Below are 13,469 nucleotides of genomic sequence, written 5' to 3'. Positions count from 1 at the left end.
TCTTTCCGTTCCCCTGCTTACTCTATCTGCATAGTAACAAGTTCGATTAGGTTTTCCATAGAAGGATGCCTGCTATTGACATTCATCTTTCATGCAGGAATGGGCTGTCTACAGATGAGGCATAATACACAATAAATGAGCAGATCACGAAGACCTTAACTATATCTGGTCCCAGTATACATAATGACATTGCACAATCAATAGTGTAAGCTCTCATCTTCCATAATATCAAATGAAAGGAAAGGCTTCCACAGTTACAGTAAATAAGAATTCCAATTATCCTTAGGCTCTCAGCAAAGTCAATAAAAGAGCTGACTGCATTTATTTCAATGTTACAATTACTTGTCAGCGGTTTAAGGCACTGCCCAAAAATGTGATCACAAAGATAAAAGATGCTCTTCAAAACTCAACTTTGTCTTGCAGCTTATTTTAAAAAGGTGCATCTCTCCTGTCTTGCTCTGTACAACTCATCTCCCTCTGCTGCCTTAGTGATATGCTGCTCTTCCCAACCCTGCTGTGGCAAATGCACATTTGGAAGGAACACCAGCCAATAACATCTTGGCACAGGGCCATAATTTTGCGTTCCAGTTGGCAGGCTGTACACCAAGACCTTGAGAGGCACATCAGTTACTCCTGTCTTTGGAGGCACTCATTGTAAAATGGTATTATCTGCTAACAAATAAACAACATCTAAACAATATTTTAGATCAAGCTAAATTGTGCCCTTCAAACATGGTATGATATTGCATTGTCAGTTAGTTATCTTAGCTTGTAACATAACACAGGGAACCTTGTCCCCTACGAGTGAATGTGTACATGCTGCAACAGGCTCAAAATGGCCTATTAGATTGCCTGCATGTATCCAGAATTATTGAAACAAAGCATTTGCTGAAGAGAAAACCAACAGCCAGGTGGACAACTGACACCACACTAACACAGGAGACAGTAGAAGAGAGAACTGAATCTTCGCCAAGGCCATCTGGGGAAATTTGATCTCATGGGTAAGGTTAGTGATTTTTCTAATTTCATGCCCTACAAATGGGACATATGTTTTTAACATCTCATGAGAGAGACCCATGTATTGCAAGCTATGTGATGTTAATCATGTCTGTTTCAAAAGTAATCCTGAGAAACATCTGTCAAGATTTAAGCCTGTGGTTCCAGCTAGTCTGGATATTCCAAACTCAAAGGCAAAAAAGTTAGAAGTTACAGTAAAGATGTCTTTAACTAGAACCTTTGTAATCAAAACCTGCAACAGTCATTTGTGGCAGGTTCTCATAAAAAAAAGATTTTAAATATGGTGAAGAAAGAAAGATTTCCTGCTGCCTTGGGATTTTGTTCTGTAACATTGACTTTGTCTCTTTTTAAAGTTCTGTCCCTGCAAAAGTTGCACCTACTACTGAGATGGCAATAAACTATTCTATCACAGCTTCCCCAAGTATATTTTAACTTCAAATTGAAGGAGGATACTGGTGATGTGAGTAGGTCTGGAAAAAAGAAGTAATAATTCTACTTCATAAGTAGACAAGTTTGTCCCATCCATGTGCGGCACATAACACATAAGTCAGTTAGATATTTTGACAACCTCATGGTAGATGAAAACTATAAACTTGGCCAACCACACAGATCTAAGATTTCCATGATATTCTTTACTATTATACAAGTACTTTTTATTGTATTAGGTCACATCTAGATGAGCCCGACTGTGCAGTATGTGGCACTGCAGACTCTGCACTGCAAGGCAGCTGGGGGGACGGTTGCTCCATGGTTATCCAGAGGGCAAAAAAACAGTGGAATAAAAAAAACCAAAGTGGCATATGCGGGGGCAGCATGCGCCGCTCAAAACTTCAGCCTGGCCAGCTGGAGCCATATTCCAGCTGCCTTCCAGGCTCTGTGCACCTGGATCACAGCTGCTGCAGCCCTGGGAAGCCCCCAGGACCCTGCGTAAGGCTGCTGGGGCCAGCCCAGTGCTAGCCCCAGCCTCCCCTACCACCCCTGGGGTAACTTGCCGCATGCCAGAGGGAACATGGCACAGGCATTCATGGATTCATAGATGCTAGGGTTGGAAGGGACCTCAACAGATTGAGTCCGACCTCCTGCCTAGGCAGGGAAGAGGGTTGGGGCCAGATGACCCCAGCCAGATGTCTATCCAGCCTTCTCCTGAAGACCCTCCAAGGTAAGGAACAGCACCACCTCCCTTGGAAGCCCATTCCAAATTTTGGCCACCCTTACCATGAAGTTTTTCCTGATGTCTAGCCTAAAGTAGTTGTCCCTGGGGAAACAAATGTCCACACATATGGACACGGCTTTACAGCTGAATATCCCTCTCCTCAGGGTACGTGCAGATGTTACATACAGATCAACTGGATCTGTGCAAATATTTGGGGAGGTTAAATCAGGCAAAAAGTGGCTGGCCTCATCTAAATTAGTTCACCTGAGGAGGTAAACTAGGTAAAAGATGCTTAGACTTGGAATGGGTTAGCCTGATCTACTGAACGTCTGCACACATTTGGAGTGCAGTCCTGGGGCTGTGCTTGTCCTATTTGCCCTGTCCTGACTGGCTAGTTTTAGCCCTCACACCCTACCCCCGAACAGATAAACCTGCCCCGCTTTGCAGACCCAGCAGTGCTCTCTGCAGACCTGCTAGCTCAGGGGCAGGCAAAGTCCAGCCTGTGGGCCAAAGTAAGCCCGCAACAGACTCCATTTCCCAGCAGCCCCTGCCCATGTTGCTCTGGCTGGTTACCATGGAGACCCCAGAAGTGGCGGGGCGGTGACAGCGTGGGGCCAGGGTTTCTATGAAGATTGACCCGAGCAGCACTAGCAGGGCGTGTGGCTGGGCGGGGAGCTGCTTTGGGGCCAGGGCCAGGATTTTGCAGCAGTGACAGCATGGGCCGGGGCCGGGGCAGAGCTGCGATGTGCTGCCTGCACACCCTGTGTGCAGTGGCCCCAGACGTGTGCAGGCCTCAGATTGCAGCTCTGCCCCGGCCCACACTGTCATCACTGCAAGATCTTAGCTCTGGACCTGGACCAGCTCCCCACCCAGCTGCATGCCCTGCCAGCGTGACTTGGGCTGGTCTACATGGAAACCTTGGCCCCACGCTGTCATGGTGCTGCTGCTCCTGGGGTCTCCATGGAAACTGGCGGGAGGGCAGGGGCTTGTGGGAAATGGAGTCCAGCTGCCAGCCAGATCCACCATTCTGCCCACCCCTAAGCTAGCTCCATCCTGATCCTACCCGCCTTTGCCTCACCCCGAATTACTTAGATCAGGTTCCTTGCATGGCTCCGGCACAAGCAAACACGTACACAAGCCATTCCCAATCTATGATCATGCAGCTTAAAGTAAGCCATGTGATCATAGATCAGGTACAGCAAATGTCTGCAGGTCCCCTTAGGAATCAGACTAAAGGGGAAAGGACACAAGTACATTCAGTCTACTATACTGACTAATGGTTGTTTGTATTCGCTTCCTCACTTTCAGAAGAAACAAAGAAACTACTAGAGTTCTGCTGCTATTGCTGTACAGTATGAAAGAAAAGAACAAGGAACATCTTACTTTTTCAGTGACAGCACGAGCACATTCTATCAACTCCCGTTTGGTGTAGCTGTCTGTAGGGCAAATCTGGAGAGCTCCAGCTTTCTGAACCAGAAAGATACATCCATGACCAAGTTCCTGCACCCGGGTCCTGATCTGGAATCCTATCTGCTTAGGCAAGAAATTGCAGGAAGGGGAGGCGAGAGAAAAAGATGCTTAGAATATTAAGTATGTGCATAAACAGAAATGCTTATTTTCCACAAAGGCAGATATAAGAGTCATATCTGACATTCTGTATTTTTTCTATATACAGCTAAACCCACAAGTGGTGTCATACAGAAGTGCTCATTTAATGGGAGTTCTATTCAACAGGGCACAGGGGATTAAACTCTGGCTATAAGTCTTCCGTGATTTACACAAGGCATTTGTCCCAAGTCTAATTTATGCATTTCTAAAACACAGTAGAAACTTCACAACCTTTTCCCCCTTCCCAGTGTCTATAACAGTTGTTCTGTTTCATCACTAAGGGCATTTATACACATACCTTTTTGTCCCGTGATGCACCAGAGATCTTTTGGGCAGGAGCAGACTTGATTAATTGAGTTTCTTCCGTGTGCAAGCTAATGTGCACTGAGCTGCAGCACATGCAGTTATATAAGTGGTGAAAGGCGTGTCAGCATGCAGAAAATGGTGGTGGTATGCATTTGAACTAAAACACCTTGAAGGTATTTTAGTCAAAAAATACACCACCATCATTTCCTTAGCGCTGATGCGTATTTCAATGCTTATACAACTGTATATGCTGTAGTGCCGGACGCTTTTAAAAGTACTTGGTGCTGTGGCGTGAGCGTGTGTACAAACGCCCTAAGGGCTCAAAGCAAAAATGAATGTTTTCTATATAAGCTGCCAAGCAAAGGATGTCCTAAAACTGGGACTGAAGAATATGTAACCTTAATGTTTTGGGTACCTTAATTTTATTCACAGTTGAATATAGCACAAATTCTTGGCTGTTTATTTATATCACCAGTACAGGCAACCCCCGCTTAGCACTCGTAATTGGTTCCTGAAAAAGTGAGTGTTAAGTGAAACGAGCATTAAGTGAAACTGAAAGTATTTGATGACCCAAGATGGAGACCGTAATAACCCAAGATAGCGACTGCAAGCATTATAAGGAAACTCACTGAGTGCTAAGTGAAATCAGGTATCAATTTCAAATGAGCGTTATAGCGAAATAGTGCTAAGTGATACAGTGTTAAGCGGGGGTAGCATGTACTTGGCATGTCCATGTGAAATGGCCAACCGTACTTATACCTGGAAATGATCCACTGCATATCTTCTTGAAACAGAAACCAGAAGTGATGTCTCAACCACAAAAGCTAATGTTAAATTTTAATACTTACATGTATGTGTACATATAAATTTGTGGTTTGGTTAATAAATGAGTAGGAATAACACTTATTAATTTCAATAAAATGTTTCTTGAAGCTGCTGTTAATGTGCATTATTTTCATGAATGAATTGCCATTGTGCCTAACAATATTAATGCTGAATATAAACCATTATTTTTGATTTAGCCATTGAGTGTCAAGAATATTTAAAAGACTGAAGTGAATTGTCAGTGATAAGACATAATTAGTAAGTGAAAAGCTTTTTGAAGGTCTTTTGTCTTGATAATCTGATACATTTGGTAATCTGGCAAGATACACTGCATCGTGTCAGGTTTTTGTATGCCGGGTAACCAGAGCAATTTAATGAAACACAGAAAACTGATTCATTCACTTTATCTTAGATCCTATGCAGCACCTAATGTAAACAGCCACTAGAAAGGAGGCAAATAGAAAAAAATGCCTTTGTTGGCACAACAGCCTGAGAATTTATGGGAAAAACTAGTTATCTTCACTAGTTCAAAGATGCTTAAATCAAGTCCTACGTAAAAAGGGTCAAGAAGGAAAAAAGATCAGGAACAGCATTCCAGCCTCTGTGTCACTCTCAGTGCATTCAATTTTATATGTGAAATAGTTTGAGGATGTTTGTGATGCATCAAATCAGATGACCCTTGAGGAAGTGCTTTGCTGAGAATAATTAGAGAACTGTCTTTTCAAGTTGCCTACAAGCAGTTTGAAATTTTCCAAGTTCTTGTGGAGGTTAATTCTTGGTCTGCAGAACATTAAGTAATTTGTTCCAAGTACTTCATATTTGAAGTTGAGTTGAACTTTTGATTGAATGCTTCAGTTCACAGACTTGGGGAGGAACTCCTGTAATTAGGCTTGTGGTGTGAATACAGGCACTTACAAATTAAAACCTTGTTTTAGATAGTTCCTAACATTTGCTAAAAAAATGCTGATTTATAAAATTCCACACAGAAAAGAACTTACTGCACAGAAATTTCAGAGTAAGTGAGAACAACATTTGAACAGCAGAAGTTAACAAAAGTATTCAAGGAAAGTGTTCTATAGTATTGACCTGGTTTGCCTTTACTTCCTGTGCAGAAATGTTTTTTTTTTCTATTGATGTACCTAAATGGTATTGTGCAAGGTTGTGAATGAACTGTGAACAAATCTAACAAATTGACCTGTTTTATTTAGCTAATTAGAAATTTAGGCGGTGAGTGGTATAAAATACCTATGTTAGTTAGCCCTATGTAACCAATTTATGAAAAAACCGCAGTGCAAACAAAGATGGTAGTCTGAACTTTATGCTAGTAGGACAGGTTGTAAACATTTTCTATTAACTCCCCTTTTCCCCACTGAAAGCAAGAGCATCAAAGCTTTTACGTGGTTATACATGCTGTTGTGATCCTAGGTATGATCATAAAATGCATCTGACTGGAGGGCCTGGTGGCAATGTGGTGGGGCTGCTCATGGCGGGGTAGCTCCTACAAAATACCACAATGTTGCAACCTCCAGAACAAGGCGAGTATAGGGCACCTCAAAACCCTAGCTCCACTGCCTTGGGAGTACTCCTTGGTTGGAGAAAGACTAAAGGACATCATCCTGACAGAAACATGCCCTCACTGAGGCATTAGGCAGTCAGCAGCAGTTCTTATCTGTTGCTCTCTGGCAGAAACTACAACCATTGAGGCAATGAATATTTGGACTCAATCTGGCCTTTGGATTCTCTCTCAGTGGTCTACAGAGGGGATGGTAGGTTTTATATCTATACTGCACCTATGACTCTGATCCAAACTGTGGACCAGGCTGTATAATATAATGCTTAGGCCAGTGGAGAATGTTTTAGAAAATACAATTCCATATATTTTTCTATCCTACATTTCAAAAGTCTGCTGGACAAAAACTGCATTCCCTACATGATGGACTGTGCAGTCTGTGTGGACATTATGGGCATACCAATAAACAGATGGTTGACAAGATAAGTACAGTGAATAGACTTTTCCTGTTTAGAAACTTATTTACTGTACTCATTTTAGCATCCACTTAGATATTTGAGAGTAACCACTCTCATTTCCAGATGGTTGTAAACCTACTCTCCGTCTGACTGAGAAAAATCAGACTTGGGGATGCATGCAGCTGAATTATAACCACTGCAGCATTCCTGTATGACAACCATTTAATCACACTATTTTCATTTTATCCCTTATGTTACACAGTAGGAGCATATTTGATATTGACAGCACTGTGCGTTCAGTTATTAGAGGTCTAAAAAATAGCAGACCTCCTCTGGTTCAGCTGTGGCTGCTGCCATTCGGCCCTGGAGAGCCAAATGCCCATAGTCATTGGTCATTTGTGATGCAAGTCCGCCCAATTCCTCCGGGTTAGTAACCGACTTAGTCATCTGAAAAAAGAAAACAAGCAAAAGAAAAAAAATGACAAGCATGAGAACAACTTGTTAATGCTACACACCAGCACACTGACTTTTTTTGTCACGCTGAGGATGAGATGACTGCTTTTACAGTGATTCAGTTTCCAGCTAGAATTCTTTGAGCCAACCTCAAGCAAACATGCTTTTTTAGAACCACGGTAACTAAGAACTCACAGAACACATGAAGTAATTGAGGAACAGTTAGGATTGGTAAATCACTCCTCACACAATAGGGAACAGGACTACTGAAGAGGAACTCAGTATGTTTATCTTGCTAGGTGAAGATGGTTTCAGATGGGATAAGCAAGTCACTCTCAGCCAGTTCTCCTAGCCATGCTGATGGAGACCAAGATGTAGCTCCATGCAAAAAAGGAAGTATACTAAAGACTGATATAAAATATACATGACCTATCAAAAGGTGAGAGAAAGGCAAGGAAAAAGCCCTGGAACGATACTAAATGAAGAGATTTTGCTTTTGGTAGAGCATCAGCACAAGTACTGAATATCTTTTTAAAATATGTCTCTCCTACTGAAGAGATATTTTTTCCTCTCACACAAGCAAAAACTGGTAAAATAAAGAAATTCCAGTCTTTGGGCAAAACCATAAACTAGTCTTTTTGAGGTCTTCCTGTGTTGAGAGAAGTACAACTAACTGATGAAATTACAGCCTATGACCTGCATAGACTGCCTTTCTTTTCTGAAACATCAAAACATTCCCTTGCATGGACCTTAAAAAAAAATCCCCCCTATTGTATACAATAATATAAACTTTACTAAAAAAACAGAACAAAGGAGTAAAGCCTCAACAACTGAAGTATTCTTTGGTAAAAGATCAAAATGCTTTACTATCATAACTATTACTATGAAATATTAGAACTAAGTTTAGCCAAGAGACTTCCTCTTCATTTTTCCCCCAACTGAATCACATCACAAGAATTATGTAAGAAAACAAGAATTTGACCTTTTGTTGTTCGCAAAATGAACAAAAATCAGTTGTCACAGGGTCTTATCTCAATCAGAGCCAAGGTTAAAGAATAAATATCAAAGTGAAAAGGGTTAATTTATGTCAGCAATAAACCTTGAACAATATTCCAACAACATAAAGATACTCCAATAACTATTTTTGTTTTTCATAGAAAGTAAGCCTCATGAGAAATACCGAACCTCACATTCCACCAATACATACATCTCATGCAAAATAACCACTGTCAGCACAAATTATTAAATTAGAAGGCTTTCCTAGTAACAGCTGCTGCAGACTCCTAACCAGCAGCTTCCCCTTCCCTTTTAAAATAGTTAAAATGTACGTTTGTCCACCCCACAGGCCTACTTAAAGACATCTATAAAGTGTTAACAAGCTGCTAAATGATCAAACTAACAGATTGATTTTAGCTTGGTCTCCAGTGGTCAGAAGTTCTCCGATATAAAATATTCTGGCATATTCAAAACTTTTGTTTCAGGACAGGATCAGGTCATAGATCAGCTTAAGGAAAATCTTATTCTAGGATGAGGGGAAGGGCACAAATTAATATCACTGACCTAAATAAATTAGGACCAGAAAAGATGCAGCAAACTGGGCTTTGATTTGTTGCTTTTTCCAAAATTTTCTCACCTCAATGGTCAACACAGCTTTCTTTTTGATTCATTTTATTCACTTCTGATTGCTGTATTCCCATCCGCTGGTAGAAACTGTTGGTTACTGGCTAGCTAGTGCAATCCTCTTAAAATGCTCCTCCTGTTTTCATATCTCATTCTTTTGGACAGCATCACAGACAGAACAGTGTGTAAACTTTTTAAAGCTACATCTTCTGAGGTAGTCAGACTGGAATTCAGAGGCATATGGCACTCCTCCTCCAAAGGACCATTTCTGCCTATCATGCAACCAGGTTCTAATGATTACGCTTATGAGATGCATCACAGCTCTTTATTTTGCTTACCCATAGAACAGACAAAGCAGTCAGAAGTCAGTTACAAGGGTGAGCCTCAAGTAAGAACTGATTCAGCCTAACATCCAAAAGAGTGCTTCTTGTTTCTGCCATTCATTTGGCACATCTTATCTAGCTATTATATATTAGGCCTCCTCATTTCTTACCATTTCTTGGGCTGTTACAGCAATTGCTTTAGAATACTTCACCACAGTTGTTTGGTAATCAACAAAAGTTCCCTTTGGATCTGGAGGAGTACCCTCATCCAACTGTGGAGAGAAGGGAAAACATGAAAGCAATGATAGGTACATGTGACCTATATATAAAGTTTCCATTCTAATACTAGATTGTGCAGTTCATAATTATGGATCTAATACTCCAAGAGGCAGATCAAAGCATAGGAAAAGCCAGTGTCCTGGTATATTGGTAGCTTTATGCAACTTGCATGGAGTATGCAGTTTAGTGCCCAAAAATTTAAGCTTAGATTTTCTTTACAAATTCAATCCATTTATTATTCCCTGACATGATTCCTCCTACACATGAAAATGATTGGACAGCGTTTGGGAGAAGGATCATTCACTTAAATAAATAACATTTTTAATTTGCATGCTTTTAGAGTCAGACAAATAACAGACCGAGTACAAATTCACGTTCACAATAAATTCACAACTCATTTGTATTATACAATTATTACACCATTCATAAAATAACTTTTGCAAAGCAGTAAACTACTTCAACACCCATCACCTGCCTTCTGAAACCAGTGTGTTCCAAGAGATGGGGTGATTGGTTATATCAGATAACGATTCTTCAAATGTGGCTTCCCTGACCTTTGTTCCTGAAGTTCACTTTGTTCCTGAAGCCCCCCATCACTGTCCAAAGATGAAAAACCTGAATAGAAGCCAATATGACTTCTTTATTTCAGCACAGTAAATATATCCCTAGTTCAAGCTATAAGTTTGCATGTCTGTATCTATTCTCTATTGTGAAATTTATTTTTTGAGAAAATATTGTACAGGACTGGTAGGACTAAGGGGTGTGCTTCTGTCAGATTTCAAAGAGAATGATAATTAGGGGTGAGCCAATAAAGATTTTTTGGGCCAGTACTGATGGCCAATTATTAATAAGTCATGTTGGCCGATACCAATCCGACTGCCGATATGCGAGCCCAGCAGCTTGGAGAGCAGTGTCTGGCTGGTAAGTCTGTTGTGGGGAAGGGATGGGGGGTAGAGAAGGGGCATGGGGGATACAGATTGAGGTACTTGTGGTAAGGGAGGGAGTGGGGTTGGGGCTGGGGTAGGCGCTGCCCAGCCAGGGCGGGCCATCGGACTGAGGTGCAAGCGGCTCATCTGGGCAGCGCAGACGCACACACACACACGGCTCCTGCTACTGTGTGCACCCCCAGGGGAGGGATGGGAGGCATGTGACCCCTGGATCTGTGCACAGGGCAAGAGCAAGAGCAGGCTGCTGCTGTGGGCTGGGCCCAGGGGTTGTGCCAGGCTCTTCCCAGTAGTGGGACTGAGCCAGGGCTGTGCTTGGGGCAGATGGCAGTGGCGCTGAGAGTGGGGGCTATGGCAAATTTTGGGGTGGCTATAGCATATAGCCCCCCATAATCCCTCCTCCCAGTGCCGCCACTGCCACCCACCCCGAGAGCACCCCTAGCCCAAGCCCCTGCCGGGAAGAGCCCAGTGCTACCCCTGGCCCCAGTTTGCAACAGCAGCAGCCTACCTTTGCCCCACACACAGATCTCGGGAGTACATACCCCCCATGCCTCCCCTGGGAGTACGCACAGATGTGGGAGCCACCGCCGCCCCCCAGACAAGCTGCTTGTGTCTCTGTCCTGTGCCCTGCCCCACCTGGGCAGAGCTGGCCCCTGCCCCAAACTCACTCTCTCCCTCACCACAGGCGCCTTGATCTGCAACCCCCCACACCCCTTCACTCCTCGCCTCCAACAGATTTACCAGCTGGATTTTGTTCTCATTGCTGCTAGACTGCATTCCTGGCCATGTGCATGCTGTGGCTACGCCTATACACGCAACATTTATCGACGATATTATCGGCCACGTCAGCCAAAAAAAGGCCGATTGCCGATAATGTTAATTTTCCTTTTTGCTGGTGCCCATATGATATGGAACGACATATCAGTGTGCCTCTAATGATAATGTGTACAGATTTAAGAAAACACTCTTCAATTGCTAAACTTTCTTTTTGTTTGCCCTTCCTAAAAAGGTTCACACCTTGGTTGATAGGCAAATAACTTTCAACTCATACCTTTATTTTTGGTTTATTTAAAGCTGGTCCCTTTTGTACATAGTGTTATGTGTTAAGGTTTGTTCGGTCTCTCCTTCATGTTTTCTCTCAACTTAATCCTCCTGTGAACTTCAGAACCTTGAGGTTGCTTCAAAGTGAAGGTCTGAATGAGGAATTTTAACCTCCAGGAGAGGTAATAATACTTGGTACAGTCTCTACAGAAGTCTTCCCTAATCTCATAACTCTGATGGGATCTGGATCTGGATTTTGGATGGGAAGATTTTCACAACAGTAGACTGATATACCATTGCAAATAGATAAATAAATTATAGACTGCTAACTTCAATTAAAGTATTTGCAGTCTAATATGCTGATCTGGCAGCCAGGAGAAAAAGAAAAAAAATTACTTAGTGCCTTGATTTATATCAGGGGTGTCAAACATATGGTCTGCTGGCCAGATCCAGTCTGTAAAGCTGGGTCATTCCACCCACAGCCTTGTTGGGGATGACTTTCCCATGGCTGTAGCCAAGTGCCAGGGTGCTAGAGCCCCAACAGCACCGTGAGAAGAAGCCTGATGCTTTGGTGCCATTTCCATGGTGGCAGCTAAGTGTTGGGCATGCTGGACCTCTTCTCATGAGGCCCTGAACTGGAAGGTGGTTGCAGGGGTGGGGGTGTCTCTGGGCTTGATCCGGCCTGTGGGGCCAGCCGTGTACTATTCATCTGGCCTGCGGACCAACCCTGCACCCAGAGGCAGATTAATGCACGGGTCTGTGGGGCTTGGGTCCCAGGGCCTCTGCCAATCAGGGGCCCACGGATGCCTGGGTTCCCTTGGGAAATGGTGGGTTTCCCTTTGCAGGCAGGCAGCGTTCTAACCTGCAAGGGGTCCTGCTTGGTGCTGCTGGGAATAAGACGCAGGGGGTGCTGTGTGCATGTGCATGACTACATGCATACATGTGGCCAGGAAGACAGCCAGGCAGTGTGGAGAGCAGCTCCCTGTAGGTGAGTCTATATAGGGGAAAGAGAAGGGGAATGGGAGAGGGAAGGGGCAGATCAAGGCCCCTGCAGTGAGGAAGAGAGTAGGGGAGGGTCTGGGGGTGTTGCCCAGCCAGGGTGGATCATGGGATCTGGGGCCAGGGTGGGGAATGGGATGGAGCCATGGGGCTTTTTACTCTGCTGCCTTGGCTCCAGGTGTCCTATGCTGGCCATGCGGCTCCCTGCCCATCCAGCAGCAGTGGAGGTGGTAAGTTGTGCCTCCCATTGACAGGTTGGCAGGGGACATGCAGCTGGCGTGGGGCCCCCAGGGAAAAAGAGCAGAGAGCCCTGAGCCCATAGTGGGCAGCCTACATCCACCCTCTCCCTGCTTGGCTCTGCTCTAGTCATGCCTGGGGGTGGGGGGAGAGAGGGTGGGGAGCAGGGAGGAGAGGTAGGCATGTTCCATCCCATTCCCAGCTTGGTCGGGGCCATTCAGCCTCCTGTGTGGCTTGGAGGCCTGCCCTGAGGAGGGGAAGGGGCCCATCTCCCCCACTGAAGTACAACTACCAGGACCTGTGCAGCTCCCAGGACCAGGGGAGAAATGGTATGACATGGTTATCATGGAGTGTGGGGGGGCTTCCAATTTTCTGTTTGCCCAGGGCCCCAATAAGTTTTAATCCATCAGTGCCTGTACCACTCATCTGGCTTGTGGGGCAAATGAGTTTCACACCCCTGAATTCCATAAGGCACCCTAGATCTAGGCCCCCAAATTTAGGATTGAGGAGACCAGGCTGTCAATCAAAGAGACACCAGCATTTTTCCTTAACTGAATATCAGATGTGTACCTTTCTTCAAATATTTCAGGAACTCTTTCATGTGTCGCTGTCTAGACCAAGTAAGGCAAAAGAAACTTAAGTGAGGATGCTTCTGAGAAGTCACCGCTTCTTAAATGAGATGGAGCTTACTGTCAA

At 43.9% G+C, this 13,469-nt stretch overlaps 1 protein-coding gene across 4 annotated transcripts in view; it reads right to left on the bottom strand.

The window, feature by feature from the left end:
* Positions 1–13,469, bottom strand: part of TLN2 (talin 2) — a 383,471-nt gene that overhangs the window by 62,112 nt on the left and 307,890 nt on the right. For all 4 annotated transcript variants that reach the window (XR_003095489.1, XM_025211171.1, XM_025211172.1 and 1 more), the window contains 3 exons: positions 9,444–9,545; positions 7,205–7,324; positions 3,554–3,700 (listed from right to left, as the gene is read on the bottom strand). Coding sequence is in view for 3 of the 4 variants with exons in the window: in XM_025211171.1 (XP_025066956.1) it covers positions 3,554–3,700; positions 7,205–7,324; positions 9,444–9,545 (369 nt within the window). In the remaining variant the exon portion in view is untranslated. The remainder of the gene's footprint in view (positions 1–3,553; positions 3,701–7,204; positions 7,325–9,443; positions 9,546–13,469) is intronic.

Source organism: Alligator sinensis, unplaced genomic scaffold (assembly GCF_000455745.1).
Source record: "Alligator sinensis unplaced genomic scaffold, ASM45574v1 scaffold291_1, whole genome shotgun sequence".
Classification (NCBI taxonomy): Eukaryota; Metazoa; Chordata; order Crocodylia; family Alligatoridae; genus Alligator; species Alligator sinensis.
The sequence above is the reverse complement of the archived record's forward strand: the minus strand, read 5'-3'. Positions and strand labels throughout refer to the sequence as shown.